The sequence below is a fragment of the Physella acuta genome, unplaced genomic scaffold (assembly GCF_028476545.2).
Source record: "Physella acuta isolate Inbredline_101_S28 unplaced genomic scaffold, ASM2847654v3 ptg000398l, whole genome shotgun sequence".
NCBI lineage: Eukaryota > Metazoa > Mollusca > Gastropoda > Physidae > Physella > Physella acuta.
In genome coordinates, this window is record NW_026731917.1 from 77,550 (window position 1) to 96,753 (window position 19,204).

The 19,204-nt window shown below is 36.5% G+C and overlaps 1 protein-coding gene across 1 annotated transcript; it reads right to left on the minus strand.

The window, feature by feature from the left end:
* Positions 1–1,705: 1,705 nt before the first annotated feature.
* On the minus strand, positions 1,706–14,442 carry LOC131942284 (cytochrome b-c1 complex subunit 7). Its single transcript, XM_059302073.1, has 4 exons — positions 14,349–14,442; positions 2,738–2,806; positions 2,259–2,437; positions 1,706–1,957 (listed from the first exon to the last, which is right to left on the minus strand). Exons 1-4 carry the CDS (start codon positions 14,428–14,430, stop codon positions 1,880–1,882), a joined length of 408 nt encoding a protein of 135 aa, XP_059158056.1. The 5' UTR covers positions 14,431–14,442; the 3' UTR covers positions 1,706–1,879.
* Positions 14,443–19,204: the final 4,762 nt, after the last annotated feature.

The following is a 19,204-nucleotide window of genomic DNA, read 5'->3' on the forward strand; positions in this document are numbered from 1 at the left end:
ATTAATTTGATTTTAAAAAGTTGTTAAATAGATACTGATTTTATAACTTATAAGAGCAGTAGGCCCATACTATGTATAAGTTACATAACTCGGCTAAAGTAAGTCCCAAGCCGGTGGTCAAGCAACCCTGCATCATAAAAAACCTACAGAAAAAGCAACAGAAATTGCTAAATCACCAACTTGGTCAAGGAGGTTCCTCTTTAAAAGATCAAAGTTATAAGTTATGTAGTTTTTTACCAGTAGTTTAATTCAATTGTCTGACTGATGTAGTCCTACTTTTCTAATTTGAATGGGGGGGAGGAAGTAATTAATAAATACTCCTTCCTAAAAACAATACATTTTAATTATTTTTCTTTAAGAAATATTCTACGATCCTTTTTTAAATTTCTCAGAACGGAATATTTTAACAAACTAAATACAAGCGCATACGTTTTTTCTTATCTAGATAACAAGGGAAATAACTCTGTCGTAAAAACTGTTCACAGGTTAGAAGTTCTGTACCTTCAATGCTAGCAACACGACAAATAAATTTACAGACATTTCATTTTGGTGGACTTACTCTTGGTCTGAGACAAAATTTAGCTCTTACCATCGAACACTACGGTACTTCTAGTCCAAAAACATAAATTAATGTTGGCTATAATCCTCAATTTCCATCTGATAGCAAACCATTAGGTCCAGGGAGTGACATCTAAAGCATCCTCCCCCACACCCGAGTAAGCATATAGGGGTAGTAGACATAATCCTGCCAAAAATCAATTTTTGTAATATACTGCAAGCTAAATTTCGACCACTTCTACAGCACCGATTTCTTTTTATATTAATAGTACCGACTTCAAGAATGTTTCCCACTCCCCGTAACTCTTCTTGGCTTATGTGTTCATCATTCCCTTGGTTGTTTATAAATGGCGTCACACGTGTATGGTGGGAGAGGGGGGGGGGGTCCGTAATGTTGTGATGGTGTGATGAGGGGGGGGGGGTCAGATTTATATTAAAAAAAACAATGTATGTAAGTTTAACGAGTTTAAACTTAAGTCATTATTTCGCGTTTTAGAAAACTGTTTTAATAAATTGTAATAGGAATTGATTTAAATAAAATACTCTATGTTGACAGAGTTCAGACAAGATTTTGGAAAAAAATATCCGTTTAAAGATAAATTCAACTGCTATTTTGTGTGTGTGTGTGGGGGGGGGGGGGGGTGAAGATGTGTGACTGTCTTTCATTTAAAAATTATTACAAATTTAGTAATGAAAATCAAAACAAATTAAAGAATAATATAAAAGTTAACTTTGAAATGTAAAAATACTAAATTGATATTGATGAACAAAGCCTTTTATATTCTGAAAATGTAACAGTAACAGCTTACTAAAAAGCATAAATCTTGAAAATCTTACTTTAGGTAATCAAATCACACATCTACTTATTTGTTGTAGGCTTTGGTGATTATTATTTAAAATATCAAACCTCTCTTGATGTACAAGAATTGCATTAACAAGAAAGTCATTCCTATTGAGCAGCAAAATGGTTCAAATTTGAAATACTAAAATGGTATTACTCTGATTATACTCATTTTTTACCTTGATTATAGAAACAATATTGTTTTTATCAGTGCAATGAATTTTGGACGTTATAGCTTGTTCACTATCGGCAATTAAAATCATACTATATACTTTGCATAATCTAACATTACTAAAACAAGTAAAATGTCTTTAATGAGCATCTTTAATCAAATTAAGCATCATTCCATACTTTGCATTGCTTTAGTGACATTCACTGTAAACATTTGAATACAATACTACATCTCTTTTATAAAAACAGTTTTTATTGAATTATTCTAAATAATGTAGCATGCAATTAGAGCATTTGTAAACAAAACTATTAAACAGAATCCCAATGTTTTCTCTCCTTCATCTCTCGCAAAACTTCATCTATATGTGGCTGGAGGTAAGGTTCATCCTAGAAAGAAAATTGGAAAAATAAAACAAGAATTTTTGTTAAAATGTCTTTTTACTACAATTTTCAGCTAACCCAAAGTATACTGACACAAACCATGTGTAGGCTGAGTTTTTGGGATTGCAGAATTATCACTGCTTAATTTTACTAAATAATACTTACTTGAAACTATATAATTTACAATAGGCTATGCATAAAAATCATCTATAATAATACAATTGAAGCTGGCTAAAATGAAGTCAATAAACACTAAACAGAGCAGTAAAACTTGGAACTTCAGCAAGGAAAATGCAACAAAACAAACCTCTTCATAAACTGTCCACTGATTACGGGGTAAAGTTGTTTTTGTCATTGACAGCTGGCTGGCTCTCAAGATACGAAAGTTACGGGCATCAAATTCTTCTTTTGGTATTCTCCTCAGTGCCTCTTTTATGATGTGACCAGTTTCTGGACTTTCAACAATAATGTCATCTTTGCGGAGCCCTGTAATGAAATAAAAATGTTAACATTGTACCTTAAAGTGTTAAAACTGTTTTACAGCATCTAAATTCTAATACAATTTACCAGAAGTAACTATTTCTTTAAAATATGTAGGCCTATATAACCATATTCAGTTTTATTAAGAACACAATGAGATCTGGTCACACATTGTTAATTATTTCTGTTTTGTGATGATGATTTTTTAAAATGTGTGTAGAGAAGCACTAGTGGCATGCTTAGAAGTGAAACCATTTTTTAAAATACAGCTAATGAAAATTCTAATATTAAAATTAGCAAACTTACCTAGCTCTGGAAAATAAGATTTATAATAGCACCATCTTCTGATCTTGTACCCAAGACTCGTCCTATCAACTGAGAAAATAATATTACACTGAATCAGTAAAATAATCCTAGTCTCACAAACTAATTGCATAAATCAGTTTTAAACAAGATAAGAATCAAGTATATCTCTCCTGTTGTCCACAGCTTGTCCAGTTAGTATTACTTTTTTCCCCATTAGTCCTTCACACAACCAAGTATGGATATGGGTGGGATGGGGTTAACATTTTGGTGGGAAAGACAGGCTTAGAGACTTGAGACTAGGTAACAAATTTATAAATTTGGGTAAGACAAACGTTCCACCACTGGACTATTTTTTGCAGTTAAGGCTACATTTCTATTTTATTACAGGAACTCTGTGATGCATCTTCTAAAAACCCCACTTTCTGTTAATTTGTAGTACTCTAATCTTAACAGATAAAATTTTCAAATTAAATTGTATTTTTATTTTCTAATAAACAAAGTATAGAGGAACTATTGTAATCCTGCAGAAAAACTTAGTTGACCTTCCTTTTTTCTTCGTTCTTAATTATTAATTAAGTATATGATGGAGGATTTAAACAAGCCCAACTTCGTGGATGAACTGGACTGTGGTCTCCAGATCAGCGGGTGCCAGTGTTTGGATCGCCCCTGGCTATATAATGAACATTCTTGAAGGACGTGCTCCGTATTTTCCGGGGCCTTGCCACAAGGGCATATTTCGCCACACCCAATTTTTAGTTTTTTATGCATGTGCTGTTTTAGTCTGTTGTAGCCTGTTCTGAGTCTAAAGATTATGCATTGTTTGTTTCGTGTCAAATAGTAATATCCATTGTCTTTTTTGTAGTGAGGGTGTGTGTCAGACCACATTTGTGTTTGTTTGTTTTTTATGATTCTTTTGATTTCTTTTAGATGTAGCGAGATTTCTGGTTTTTTCTTTCCCCCAATTTTTGCCAGCTGGTCCGCGATCTCATTACCCTGTATCTGGCAGTGGCCAGGGATCCACTGCAGCACAATCATGCTGCAGGTATTTTGTAGCCTTTTAAGGGCTGTCCTGAGTGATTTAATATAGGAAAGTGGATTTTTTAGGGACTGCAGGACAGATTTAGCATCTGTAAGAAATACTATCTGACGATTTGGAGATTCAGGGTGTTCTGACAGGAGGGTTTCTGCATGCTCTAAAGCTTCTTTCTCTACTCTAAAATCGTCGGCTAGGCTGCCTGTGGCTATTGACTTTTCTAAGCTTTCTCCATTTGGCCATTCAATAAGGACTTCAGCCCCGCCATTTTTTTGTGGCATCTTCAGCTGAGCCATCTGTAAATACTCTAATCCAGGTATTGCTGGGGTACTGATCCTTAATGTGCTTATATGTAATTTTCTTTAGTTCTTCTTGATCGTAGTCAGATTTTTTTTCTATAGTATCTATTGAGTCACTGGTGGTTAAAGTATGGTGAGAGATCCACGGCTGGGAGAGGTTTCGAGTTTTGATTTTTTCTGGAATGATGTTTTCTATTTCATATTTCTTTTTTAGATTTTTTGCTTCTTTAATAAAACTTGTTCTTTAAAGTCTGTTTGATGGGCTGGGCTTCTGAAGTTTATGTTTTAGATTACGGTTATCCAGTGCCTGATTCTCTTCTTTCTTCTATTGAACTAAGAGCGGCTATTTCTTCCATTGCTTTTATAGGCGTTGTTTTCATAGCTCCTGTCATTATTCTCAAACCAATGTTCTCAACCTTGTCAATTTTGCTAATATTTGTTTTAGCTGCTGAGCCCCAGGCCGAAGCACCATATTCTAACGTAGGTCTCACATAGCTGGTGTAGGTTTTTTTCAGGATGGGGTGATTTGCTCCCCAGTCTGTTCCTGCCAGTTTCCTCATTAGATTTAGTCATTTGATCCCCTTAGTTTGTGTGTTTTCTATTTGTCTCCTCCAGGTAAGAAGAGTGTCAAAAGTGACTCCTAGGTATTTGGTTGACCAATCTTATCCTTCTGTCTGTGTGTATGTAAACTTGACAACCATTTCAGTTTGGTTTAAGAAATTTTTTATACAAGTAATTTTTAGTAGTTTTCTATTAATTTCTGACAAATTTTATAAATTAGTATAAGATCTTACATTTAATATACATTTAATTTATCATTTATGAGTGAACTCAGATATCTAGAAAAGTTTCTTTACTTAGTATTCAATCTCAGATTTCTCAAAAACATTCAGAATTTAATAAATACAAGGTTTTAGTTAACCTGATTCCCCTGTTAATTGTGATGGATGGAAACTTGCAAGCAAAATTTTGACCACTTCTACAGTGTCGATTTCTTTAAAACATTTCACATCAGGTCTCTATCACAATGCAATTGACACAAAATGTGACTTAATTGGATGTTTCATTAACTTACCTAAAATTCAATAATGTTTCCTTTAAAAAGTACTAATTTTCTGCTCGTTTTAGTAATTTTTACAAGCTTTTATTTAACACACTTCCCCAATCTTTCTGTCTTTCTGTGAAACTGCCTAGCAAAATTTTGAGCACTTCTAACTGACCAATTTGTTTCAAACTTGAAGCAATCTGACATCAAATTTGACTTAATTGGATGCATAATTAATTTTTTTATTAATTAAAATTTCCTACTATTTACCATTGTCAATTTTATTTATGTAGGATTGCCTGTGTACTTTTGACCTCAGTACTTTGTCTTTAAAGCAGTGCTTTAGCTCTATGCATTCTTGTCTTTCAAATCAAATAACTCTTAAATACTGCTTCAATTATGTCAATCATGATTGAAAGCCTTCATTTTACACACATAATTATCTGGTAATAGTTTTCCGGATTTATGAGAAATTTGTGCAGCACAAAAATCCAATCATTTGGCTAGAGTTATGACTTTTTTATGTCATACCTAAAATTAGAATGCATTAGGTACGCTTTCTTCATTGATGATTGTTAGTTTTATTTTTTTAACTGAAAGTAGGCCTACTCATTGTTAGATTGTAGTTTTTGTAACTTGGTATACTTTACCTTTATCAAGTTAAAAAGCATAACATGCTGATTGTGTACAAATCATAAAACATAATAAAACCCGGAGTAATCTCCCCTTTCTCGAATATTCATATATAACACAACGGGGGATGGACCTCGGGGTATAGACATGATTTTTAATCCATTTTAAATTACTTAAACTTTTTAAAATAGAATCTCGTAGAAAAAATAATTGTGCACCAAGTGAACGCCAAACAATCTGTGTATAATAGTGCGGAATATTAGTACTTTATAAATTCACATTCGTTTTTTTTTTTGAGAAATTGGAAATAGCGTAAATTACTACTTCCGTTCAATGGAAGTTACTCAAAATATGACAGAAGATCGTTTACTTAAATGTGAAATTTCATTTATCTATCTGAAACAGTACTCAAGTTATAGGCTTTTGAAAAACTAAAAGCAGTATAAGTTCCACTTACGGTCACCGGAAATCGCTGAAAAGTTGATACAGAACTACAAATTTGATATAATACTCATATATGAAGTTTCATCAACCTAGCTGTAATGGTACTCAAGTTATCATGTTTACAGACACACATACACAAACACAGACATATGGACAAGATTGCAAAACTATGTTTTTCAGACTCAGGGAGGTGTAAAACAATGAGATTTGCAAAAATCCCGATTTTGCTATATATTTTATTATAATTTAAAATAAAACAAAAGTAGATTTGTGTGCAGGTCACATGCCAAGTACTAGATCTAATCTAGATATAGCAAAGCAACTTAGCAAGTGGCAGAATGTTAATTAAAATAAACATTACCGGATAATTTCTGACGCTTTATCGTGATATTACCTTGACTTGGATATTTTATTTTTTTAGATTCTAAATCTAGTTTACTTTATAATTTATAAGTTTACAATTGATAAATCATAAATGGATTGATACTTTTTACTTGTTCGATCAATTTAATTTTTGGCCGCATTTGCGCGGTTCGCTCAGCGTTACGCGTAAGGCCATCTTTGCGCTGTTCGCTCCGCGTTACGCTTAATCTTTACCTTAGGTGTCACGCGATCTAAAAAAAAACAGATATCAGGACTGCCCGACAGATGATCACGTGAACTTGTGTTAATTCTATGACGTATGCTTTAGGCCTACTGAACTCAGTGAACTAGCCGACCGTGGGCCGTGGTGGGATTTTCCACTCACGATATAGTAAACGTAATGCAAGCAATCAATCACGCCAGTGACGTTGTTTGGAAATTTTATTAAAAAAAAAGAATCATACGTCATATTTTCAACATGAAAAAAAAAAAAATGTAAAAAATAACACAAAAAAACTACCAGTCGTGCTAACCCGGGTCTATGAACTACAGTCTACAGCTGGCACACTGTTGACTCAACCACACAGCATGTGACGGAATAGTAAAAAGTAAGCATTTTCAATTACAAGATGGCAAATCCAACCTGCGAGACATGTAGTCTATTCCTTAGGGGCCACGCTTTGCGAGACGCGCAGTCACTTCATTAATTTTTAGTAGGCCTAGCCTAATCCTCAAATCCTGTCCTAATCCCAGAACTTTTCATTAAATAGAATCTATGAATCTAGATCTAGAGTAAAGTGCCGTATGCGGACAGTTTCCCCTGTGTGGACACCTTGCTGTTTTTCGCTTAAATAATAATTGTATGAATGTTTTATACGAAACTACCGCAAACAACACAACGCATGTCCATTTTTAAACACATCTCATGTCCATTTTTAAACACATCTGGGTCAATTTCTTCTATTTCGCTCAATAGGAAGATTAATTGGAATTTTTCTAAGTTGCGACGTATGACGTTTTATGTAGGGAACCTCACCCGGATGAAGAGCACTAGTCCCCGGATTAGAGGAATAAATTGAACCAATCACAGCTTAGTTAACTGGGTTAACTATAAATAGCTTATATTTATATATAGAAAGCTATAAATATCATAGTTAAGGTTATTTAAGCCATCTTAGAGGAAAAATTGGGGTGTCCGCATAAGGGATATACATTTTTTTAGGGTTAACCTTTAGCGGACACTAACGAAAAATCAGAGTATATTTCTTACACTTCAAGTAAAAAGGAGCTTTGAACTAATCTTGATACTCCAGATTTATATTTAAATTTAAGTCTAAATCTAGATCTATTAGTTTTTTGTAATGTTTTTAGGTTTTAAAAATATTTTAGATCATCAAACGTGTCTACTAAGCAAAAAGTGAAATAAAATCTCAACCAGGTCCTGAGTTTCTTTCAGGCATCACTTTAATTTAATTAAAACTTATTTCATATTTCTTCATATTTTTTGTTTTCCAATATATTAGGCCCTAATATATAAAACTATCACCAACACTATTTATGTGTGTAACATATTTATTTCAATCATTTAAATAGAAACAAAATGAACAAAATATGCCTTGTCGGCATAAGGAGCAAGTGTCCGCACAGAAAATAAAATGTAAAAAAAGTGCGCTTAGTGTCCACACAGAGTCTCACCACTAAAAATGTTAATACATCCAATGCTATGCGTATGAATACAAAATGAATCAGACGTTATTAAACTAGAAAGAATGCGGAGTAAGATGGTACTTTCGGTTTGTTTCTATGTGAAACGGCTACTGAGTGGCGCTCAATGAACTCACAATGGAAATCGGGAGTTCCGATTATTTTGCTACGTCTGTCCGCAGACGCCACTTTACTCTAGAAACTATCATTAAGTCATTAAATTCATTTTCATCAAACAAATGAAAATGTCTAGAGATCTAGATCTAGACTAAATCTAGAATCTACGACTTACGTCTACTCATCTATTCTTATTCTAGACTACTGTTTCTTTTGTGCTGTTGTGGATTGTGGGTGGCAAAATGGACACCAGCGAGAAAAGTCTCAAAGGTATTTGAGAGGTGTATAAATTCATTTAAAAATCATGCACAGCGTAGTTACAATTAATATGGTTATAAAATCCTGCCTGTCTGGTTTTTTTCGGACTTTACTAAAGATTGGATGTAGGCCTATTTGATGTTTATAATATTTTCGGTAACTAAATAAAAATTTAAAAAAAAAGCAAAAACAATTTGGTTTTCACGTGTAATGGCGACATAAACAATGGCATCCTGTTATTGGATAGGCCGTCATAGATTTTGTTGTACACATTGTAAGTTAAAAATAGAAAACTAGGTCATTGGGTTTTAAATTTGCATTGTTATTAAAAAACTCAACAAATTATTTTCAAGTTCTCTGGATTTGCAACTTTTATAGCATTTATTCTAAAAATATAAAATTTCTAAATTAATTTTAGGCTTAAGTTTTTATTTTTTTTTACGGTCTAAATCTAAAAAGCACGTTTTTTTTTTCCATGTCAACAACATTATGGAAGGAATCTCGTCAACTCGCTCGCCTCCATTCTCATTTTGAGTCTTGAGTCATTATTATTAGCGAGGCTCACTAACTCGAAAGCGTCCTTGGTTGCTAACCAGAACATGGCTACCACACCTTGGCCTACGATTGGGCAATTTTTTCAGCTTTGTTCGAGAGACCACCTTAACAGTAACATTAAAAATAATTATCACGCGAAAAATGGCGTTTTTTTTTGCGTATTTTAAGCTATCTGAAGATGACAAAGCTATTTTTGCCAGAAAAAAAAAAAAAAAATTTGCTTCTGACAATGTAGGTCAAACGTAAACATGGGTATAGTTTGAGTTGTTTAAAAACTTTAAATAATGGTCTGTTAGGTGTCCAAATGGCACTGTACGGTAGGCTATTATTAGACTGATCGTTTAGTGAAAAAATATTGTAATTATTTTATAACCATTTTAAGAAATCGGCGCCCAAAAAAGGTCACTGAAAGCACGTAATTTTTAATTGTGACGTCATCGCTATTGTGATGGATGCTGTACGGAAGTATGCGCAATAGACGCTAAAAGGGTTGTATATTATTTCAAATGGGCTCACAATTTGGCCTTGATTTCCTGCGTAATTAGGCTAATTGAGAATCATTAGTGATCTTTTACCTGGCCATGTGATGATAGGTATCTTACAAGGCTATAAAAGCCCGCGAAACACATCGATCTACCCTTCAGATTGGTATTGGTGAGAGTATTTGATGCATACTTATTATAGCAAGGATAACTAACTTGAAAGCGTCTCTGGTTGCTAACAACACAGTAGCGTAGCGAGGGGGGGGGGGGGGACACATGTCCCCGGGCGCCGCGCTTAGGGGCGCCAAAATGGGTTGGAAAAATAAATTGAAAGGTTGAGGGGGGTGCAAATTGAAAGTTTGAGGGGGGTGCAAATCAAAATCTCGAAGGGGGGGTGCAAATCAAAATCTCGAAGGGGGGGTGCAAATCGAAAGTTTGAGGGGGGGGGGGGGGGGCGTGCAAATCAAAATCTCGAGGGGGGGTGCTAATCGAAAAGTTTGTCCCCGGGCGCCGGGAAGGGTCGCTACGCCTCTGTAACAACAACATGGCGTCCTAAACCGGACGCTTAGTTTCGGACATTTTTCTTGTCTGCCCAAGTGACTTTATAGGAATTCGTTTTTAAAATGTTTACCTCGTGAAAAATTGCGGTTTTTTCACATAATGTAAACAAACTATAGTTGGCAGTGCTAAATATGCCAGAGAAACGCTATAAATTGCTTTGGATAATGAAGACCGAAGCTCAAAAAGTGGTGCCGACAAACATTCGTAGATCTTTTTAAATATTAGCAACTACGATGTAAATCGGAAACCGAAAGTACATCAATATTAGATTTAACAGTCTGTGTAAAAATAAATCGAATATTACATGCGCTAATTTTAAAAAAAATTCTCCAAAACGGTCACCACCAGAAGTAAAAATTCCATAACCCACGTGACCGCTATTGGGCGGCAGACGTTCGCCTAGGTGGCTCTATCGACTCTTTACTACGTTTGTGTTGACGAGCGTTAAGTGAATATTTTCCAATTTTGATTTTTACATTGCTGGACAAATTAATTAAGTATTTCGATCTGAACACGGTAAGATAGGAATTAGTTGGTATTTCTGTAAAAGCCCGTAAACCTGTGATCTCGTGGTGAAACGCGATCTCGAAAAAGTCTAGGTGCTAAATTAATTACTTGATTTTATTATTACTAATTACTACTAGATCGAATTATAGTTAATATTATTTTCATTTGCTTTCATTTTTATATAATTGATTATTATGATTTAGATCCAGAAGGGCTAGGCTAATAAATTATAATAATTATATTAGAGGACAGCCTGCATAAACAAAAGTTTGCATTCTTAGATCTAGATCTAGTTGACACAGTACAGGGACTTGCGCACACGCTCGCGTGACGAAAGAACGCAAGCGGGCTCGTGACGAATTTGCATAATTTTTCACTCACAAGTGATCAACGTTAATGTGATAGGCGTAGCCTAACAATCTTTAAATAGATCTATCTAGATCTACACACCAGCTCTAGATACAAATTTAAGTATTAAAACTCCACCTGGATCTAGCTTCGGACGGGCGATGTTTCTCTCGTTGACAAAACAACGCGAGTGAGCCGTCACTACGCACAGCCTATGAGTGGCGATGTTTGGAATGCATTTCTCGCTCACATGTGATGAAATTTAATGCAACGACAGTTTTAAAAATAAAAACAGATTTTTTATTATGCCTATATACTTTTTTTTAATATTTAAAACTCAGCCTAGACAAAGCTTCCATGCTGGATAAGGGAGGAGGGTTAGATTCCGCCGTTAACTCAATCTATGTATTATTATGCATAATTGTCCTAATTAAACATTCCTATTTACACTGATTAATCAAGACTGAATAAAACGTGAAAATGAATACCTTTAAAAAGTTTAGATCTATATATTTTTAAACATTTATACGTGATTATTTTTGGTTCATTCATTTGGCGTTTGCTAAAAATATAGTAAATAGATTACATAACCAAGTTACGAGTATCCTTTCGATTTCGTTTTATTGCAGCATACCTCCACTTCCCCCTCCCCACACATGATCCTTACGAACCTCCTAGGTAGTTTTCAGGTCAACTTTAGGAATCAGATCTCAGACTGGTTGTCATGGAAAAATCTTTCACAGCTAAGCTGTATGGCACCAATAATTAAAATCATGTATTTTAGTTCATAATGAGCTAAAATCATCAAATGTAGTGCCTAGTTAGTTAGAAAAATATCTCTAGCTTTTATTGGTATTGGTTAAAAAAATAAAAAATTAAAATTAAGATTTAGTGAGCCTCCCTAATTATTATGACTCATTATCAATTCGGAGGTAAACCTCCATTTTAGCGTATTTTATTCTCCATTGCTTGTTTACCTCCAGTTGAGCGTATTTTATTATAACAACCGAAACACACCAAAACATTAGGAAAACACGATTTATTTTTTGTATTGTATTTTTGTTTTAGCAAATGAATAAAAATGAATATTTAAAAAACACGCCTTGTTTATTTGTATTGTATTTTTTTTAAAAAGGCATTTGTCTCATGGTGAAACAGATACACTGTTAATTATTCTGTATTATATTTTTTGTATTTATGCAATAAATGAAGGCCTACAAACTCTGTGTTTTTTTGTTTGACAATTTTGCCAAAACTGAAAAAAATATTTTTACTATAGAGTTGTATGTTATTTAAATTCATAGTAATTCTACTACCTTCCAAATATTTTGATATATGTAGGCCTATCAAGTATGATTTTTTGTATGAGTAAATTTTTGGCTTTAAAAAAAATTGACGTGGGGTCGTCCATAAATGACGTCACACTCGTAAGGGAGAGGGGGTCCGCAATTTTGTGACGGTGTGTAGGGAGGGGGTGGGGTTTCAGCTGGTGTGACGTCACTTTTTTGCATTATAAAAAAAAGCAATGTTAGAAAAATGAGTTTTAGCCGTTATTTCGCGTTTTAGAAAACGGTTTTAATAAATTGTAATAGGAATTGATCAAAATACTCTGTTGACAGAGTTCTGACAAGCTTTTGGAAAAATTATCGATGTTTTAAGAAAAATTCAACAAAAATTTTTAGGGGGGGGGGGGGGGGTGTAGGCTGTGGTGTGACATCATTTTAGGGGGGGTCTGGCTTTTTGTGACGACGTGTAAAGGAGGGGAGGGGGAGGTAAAAATCGTAAAAAAAGCGTGTCGTCACAAAAAGCAAGACCCCCCCCCCAAATGACGTAGCACCATCTGAACCCCCCGTCCCCTCAACACACACCGTCACAAAATTACGGACCCCCTCCTCCCCAGAGGCGTAGCGACCCTTCCCGGGGACAAACTCAACTTTCGATTTGCACCTCTTAAAAGACTATTTAACACTCGTATTAATCACTTAATTAAGTGGAATTATCATTTTTCTCTATATATTTTGCTATTTTTTGCCTTGGTGTCACCCCCCCCCCCCTAAATGGTGTCAACCACGCTACGCCTCTGCCCCTCCCCCTACTAGTGTGACGTCATTTATGGACGACCTCTAACATTTTTTTTTTAAAATGACGTGAGTTGTCACACTTTCTCTAACACTCCAAGCCATCCCTCACCAAATTCCACCCCCCCGGCCCACTTTTAGCAGCATTATTGTGCCTTTTAATACTTTTATTCAGTTTAGTTGAAATTGGAACACTTAATTTTACAAAGTGTGCATCTCTTTTTTTGTAACCAACGAACAAAGCACTTCAGTCAGCCTCTTTGTTGTTTTTTATTCATTATTTAAAACAAAAATACAATACAAATAAACAAGTCGTGTTTTTTAAACATTCATTTTATTCATTTGTGAAAACAAAAATACAATACAAATAATAAATCGTGTTTTCCTAATGTTTTGGTGTGTTTCGGTTGTTATAATAAAATACGCTCAACTGGAGGTAAACAAGCAATGGAGAATAAAATACGCTAAAATGGAGGTTTACCCAATTCGGTAATCTATCGTTTTGGGTACGTAAAATCGCCCGCGGCTATTTATGTACGAAAACGTTACCTCATTGTCAAGGCTTTAATAGAAGTATGTTGTCATACTTTTGTGTCAAATATTATAGATAAATGAATAATAAACCTAAATTAATGGCTAAATATATCGATATAGGCCAGAAATTAACTTTAAACAGCAGTGTCTGAGAGCAAGATTTGCTATATAAACAGCAGCCATTTGTAAAATAGAGTGACTTCCCCCTGAATCTGGCGCTAAAAGCTTATAAAAATAAAACTTAGACAAGATGGCTGCTATAGTAAATGAGCATGGTTGCATCTGTTGGAAACATCGCTAGTCTTCATTTATTACGGAAAAGTTTTAATTCAATTGTTTAAAAACAGGTACATAAATGAATCAAGGAAACATTTTTGAATTTTTTAAAACATAAATTCTCCTCAAAATGTGAAATAATTATTAAAATTTAAGGAGTCACCTGTTTTTCACATTACAAATCGCGGGCGATTTTACGTACCCAAAACGATAGATTACCCCCAATTCGGATACTGGTACAACACAGTGTCACATAGATCTAGAGATCTACCCCTTTTTTAATAAATGCGAATACAAATAGAAGAATCATTCTGAAATAGTTTATCTAGGTCTAGATCTAGATATATATATATATATATGTGTGAAATGATTACCTCCTTTCTGAATAGCTTGACGAACAGGTGCAGCCATTGTAGTTGGTATAAGTGACCTTGTAAATAATCGACTCTTTAGCATTGAGATTGAAAAACAACCAAGATTCGCTTATTTTTGGAACTTTTGTTTTTAATTATCCAATAAATCATAATTTTAACTTAAACTATCATAATTGGGCAAACTGTAACACGCATAAATATACACTATATATATATATAGTTTATACCATATTGTCCATATGCCATTGATATAGAATAGAGTGGACCTATAAGAACTCCTTTCGCCGTGACATTTGTCATGAATGAATTGGGTAATGAAAGCAAAATCTCTAGATACCGTATGGAATTACAAGAAAAAAATCAAATCAACAGAAAAGGTATAGGCCATTCTATATCTTAACACATTTATTGCCTTGTCCGAAAAGCGGCCGAAGCTATTTGTACTTATAGCTTTTGTAAAAGGTATAGATCTAGATCTAAATGAGAAATGAGATGTAAACTTTTTAGAACACGATTAAATCTCGCCCGAAATGAGTCAGACATTTGTGTGTGATTTGTCTTTGATATATCTATCTTACAGCGAAATAGGTTCAGTGTTTCTTCCAGACTTTTTTCTCCGGGGGGGGGGGGGGGCACTTGAAATTTTCGGAGGGGGGGGGGGACGGACGACACTGTTAAAAGTATATATTTTCTATATACATTCCATTTCGTTCGCGGAGCTGTATACTTTCTTCGGCTACAGGACATTACCCCACCCCTGTATTCCCCCCCCCGAGCAATTACCCCCCCCCCCCCGTCAATTACCCCCTCCCCTCTCAAATTAGAATCCTAACTCTAACTCAAATTCAATACCTATATATTACCATAATCCAAACCTTAAGAAAAAAAAAAACTTAAGCATTCACCTCAGCCTAAAGCTAAACTCAAAACCAAAACCAACGCTAGACATTGGTTTAAGTTTAAGCCTAACCTTGACAATAACACTAACCCTAATCCTAACCCCGCATCTAGCCCTAACCCTAACCGTAGCCCTAACCCTAACCGTAGCCCTAACCCTAGCCCTAACCCTACTCTAGCTGTACCATAGCTATGTCCGGGGAGGTGGGGGGGGGGGGGTAATGTCGGGGGGGGGGGGGGGGGTAATGCCCTGTTCCCACTTTCTTCGGGGGGGGGGGGGGGACTTTGTAATCCTCCAAGTATCCGAGAGCCATAGAGCAATACTGCCTTGACATTTGTATTGAACATTTTTATAAATGCTTACGGCATATAGATCTACTTAAAATAAGATGGCCAGACAAAATATCAAACAAAGATCTGCGGCGAACTTTAAAGCAACAGCCTAGAGACATATATCAAGGCCCGTAAATGGGGATAACTCCGCCATTGTCTGGTCCCAAGTCCAGAATGGGAAAGGAGGAGGGTTTTGGGTTTGGGCTAGCAACCCACCATGTAAAAACAAAAACGCTACAGAAACGGCAACAGATCTAAATCAAACCATCATGGGAGAGCAACCGAGGACCGAGGCAGCTTTGCCTGATATGACGAGTCTAGATGAAAGCCGCAAGGAAGTCTCTACTCTGAAACAGTCCTTAGTAACCCCCAAAATTATTACACGAATAGGAGCTTGGAATGTGCGTACCATGTACGAAACTAGCAAAACAGCTCAAGTGGTCAAGGAAATGTCAAGATACAGGATCAACATCCTGGGTATCAGCGAAATGAGATGGACAGACTCAGGCCTGACTACACTCGGATCAGGAGAAACTATAATCTATTCTGGGAGATCTGATAACCAACACCAGGAAGGAGTTGGTATTATCATGGATAAAATATCAAGGAAAAGCCTAATAGGGTGGGAACCAATCAATTCTCGCATGCTTAGAGCCAGATTCTACTCAAGACATGTAAAGATTACCGTAATACAGTGCTACGCCCCGACAGAACAAGCAAAGGATGAAGACAAAGACATGTTCTACCACACTCTACAAGAGCAAATCGACAGGACTCCACAACATGACATTCTTGTGGTCATGGGAGACATGAATGCAAAAATAGGGGCCAGTAATGAAGGATACGAGATCTGCATGGGTAAGGAGGGGCTGGGAGAGGCAAATAACAACGGCCAAAGATTTAGAGAGATTTGCCTAGAAAATGGTCTGGTTATAGGTGGCAGCTTATTTCAGCACAAAGAAATACACAAATCCAGTTGGATATCCCCAGATAAGCGAACCAGCAATCAAATCGATCACATTGCTATAAATAAAAAGTGGAGAAGATCCATGAGGGATGTAAAGGCGATAGGAGGAGCTGACGTGGGTAGCGACCATAATCTAGTCTTGTGCAAACTACAACTCAAGCTTAAGAGAGTTGACAGGAAAGTAAACCACCAGCTATTTGACTCAGCTAAACTAAAAGATCCCACCATTAAGGAAAACTTCGCAATTGAACTAAAAAATAGATTTAGTCTACTCGAGAACCTACCAGAAGAGGACACCAATACTCAATGCGAGAAGATCCTGGATGTATACACGAAAACAAGCCAATGCATACTAGGACACAGGAACAAACAAAGGAAGGAATGGATCTCAAACGATACTTGGAATCTCATTGAAAAGAGAAGAGAAGCCAAAATCAAAACACTATCTGGAACCATGGAAAGCAGGGTACGGAACGATGTAGAATATAGAAGACTGCAAAAAGAGGTAAAAAGGAATGCTAGGAAGGATAAAAGGAACTATGTAGACACAATGGCCACAGAAGCACAGGCTGCAGCTGATAAGGGAGATAGCAGAACAGTCTACAAGATTATCAGGACTCTAACAGGAGGAATAGCAAATAGGTCATCTACTATCAAGGACAAAAACGGGAAAGTTCTTACAACGGAGAAACATCAATTGAAAAGATGGGCTGAATACTTCGAAGAGACCCTAAACAGACCAGACCCAGAAGAAACTGCTGACTTCACTGACATGAACATACATTTTGAAATGTATAGAGGACCCATCCTAGAACAAGAAATAATAGAAGCAATCCAAAAAACAAAAAGCAATAAGGCTCCAGGAGAGGACAGAATCACTGCGGAGATGCTAAAGGCAGACCCAAAAATAGGTGCAGAAACTCTATTAGGGATCTTCAACAAAGTATGGAATGAAGAAAAAGTCCCAGATTCTTGGAAACGGGGAATCATTATCAAATTACCCAAAAAGGGCGACCTTAATGTTTGTGAGAACTGGAGAGGCATTAATCTTCTGTCAGTACCAGGAAAAGTCTTCTGCAGAGTGCTATTACAAAGAATGAGGAAAGGAATTGATGGGATCCTTCGTGAAGAACAAGCTGGCTTCAGGGCCAACAGGTCATGTAACGACCAAATATTTGTCTTGCGCACTATAGTGGAACAGTCCCTGGAGTGGAATTCGTCTCTCTACATCAACTACATAGATTTCGAGAAAGCATTTGATAGCATCCACCATCCATCATTATGGAAGATACTAGAGCTATATGGCTTTCCAGGAAAAGTCATAAACATACTTAAGGACATGTACTATGATAACCAATGCTGTGTGCGACACGAAAATCAGCAAAGTGAATGGTTCAAGGTAAAAACAGGAGTCAGACAGGGCTGTGTCATCTCACCTGTCATCTTTTTGGTGGTAATAGACTGGATTATGAGAAGAGCCACTGAGGATAAGCCAAGAGGAATTGTTTGGGAACTTACCAACCACCTAGAGGACTGTGACTTTGCTGATGACTTGGCTTTACTTTCACATGCCCAAAAAGACATCCAAGCGAAAACCACAAGAATAGAGCAAATTGCCAAAAGCGTTGGGCTAAAGATAAACTCCGGAAAAACCAAGCTAATGAAAATAAAAACCAAAAGTGCTCTCAAGACCTTTGCGAATGGAGCAGAGCTAGAAGAGGTCGAAGACTTTAAGTACCTCGGCAGCTATATATCAGCAAATGGCAGCACGGAGAAAGAAATTGCCACCAGAATAGCAATGGCAGCACAAGCTTTCAACAGACTGGCTAAGATCTGGAAATCATCCTCACTGCAGCAGAGAACTAAAATAAGGATCTATAAGTCTAATGTACGTTCTGTACTCCTCTATGCTGCAGAGTCATGGAAACTAAACAAGAAAGTAGACAGCCGACTCAGAGGCTTTGAAAGAAGATCCCTCCAACGCATCCTCAGGATAAAGTGGGACGACAAAGTCCCGAACAAGGAAATATGGCGAAGGACAGGATTAAACGACATTGTCTCAGAAGTTAGAACGAGGAGATGGAGATGGCTGGGCCATGTCCTACGCATGAGCAAAAAAAGACTCCCCAACATGGCGCTGAAGTGGAACCCACCCGGAAAGAGAAGTAGAGGAAGACCACTGGGAACATGGAGGAGGGAGATGGAAGAAGAAGTACAGGCTACTGGCAAAACCTGGCATGAACTAAAGTGGCTCGCACAGGACAGGGTGGAATGGCGGAGATTTGTTGTTGCCCTATACTCCACAGGGAGTGATGAGGATTAAGTAAGTAAGTAAATGGGGATGGATCGAACACCTATTAAGAAAAGAAAAAGAAAACATCGCAAAACACGCTTGGGACTGGAATCCCCAGGGAAAAAGGAGGGTGGGCCGGCCAAGGAAGACATGGAGAAGAACGGTTGAAGAAGAGGCGAAAACAGCTGGGCTCACATGGGCACAGATAAAGGGAGCAGCCCAAACCGAGTCCGATGGAGATGTGTGGTTGCAGCCCTTTGCTCTCCAGGGGCCACGAAGGAATGATGATGATAGAGTGACAGGGCTGTGCACTTCCACATTGGGTGCAGTGAGTTAAAGGCACATTTAGCCTTGTTCATACGGCAT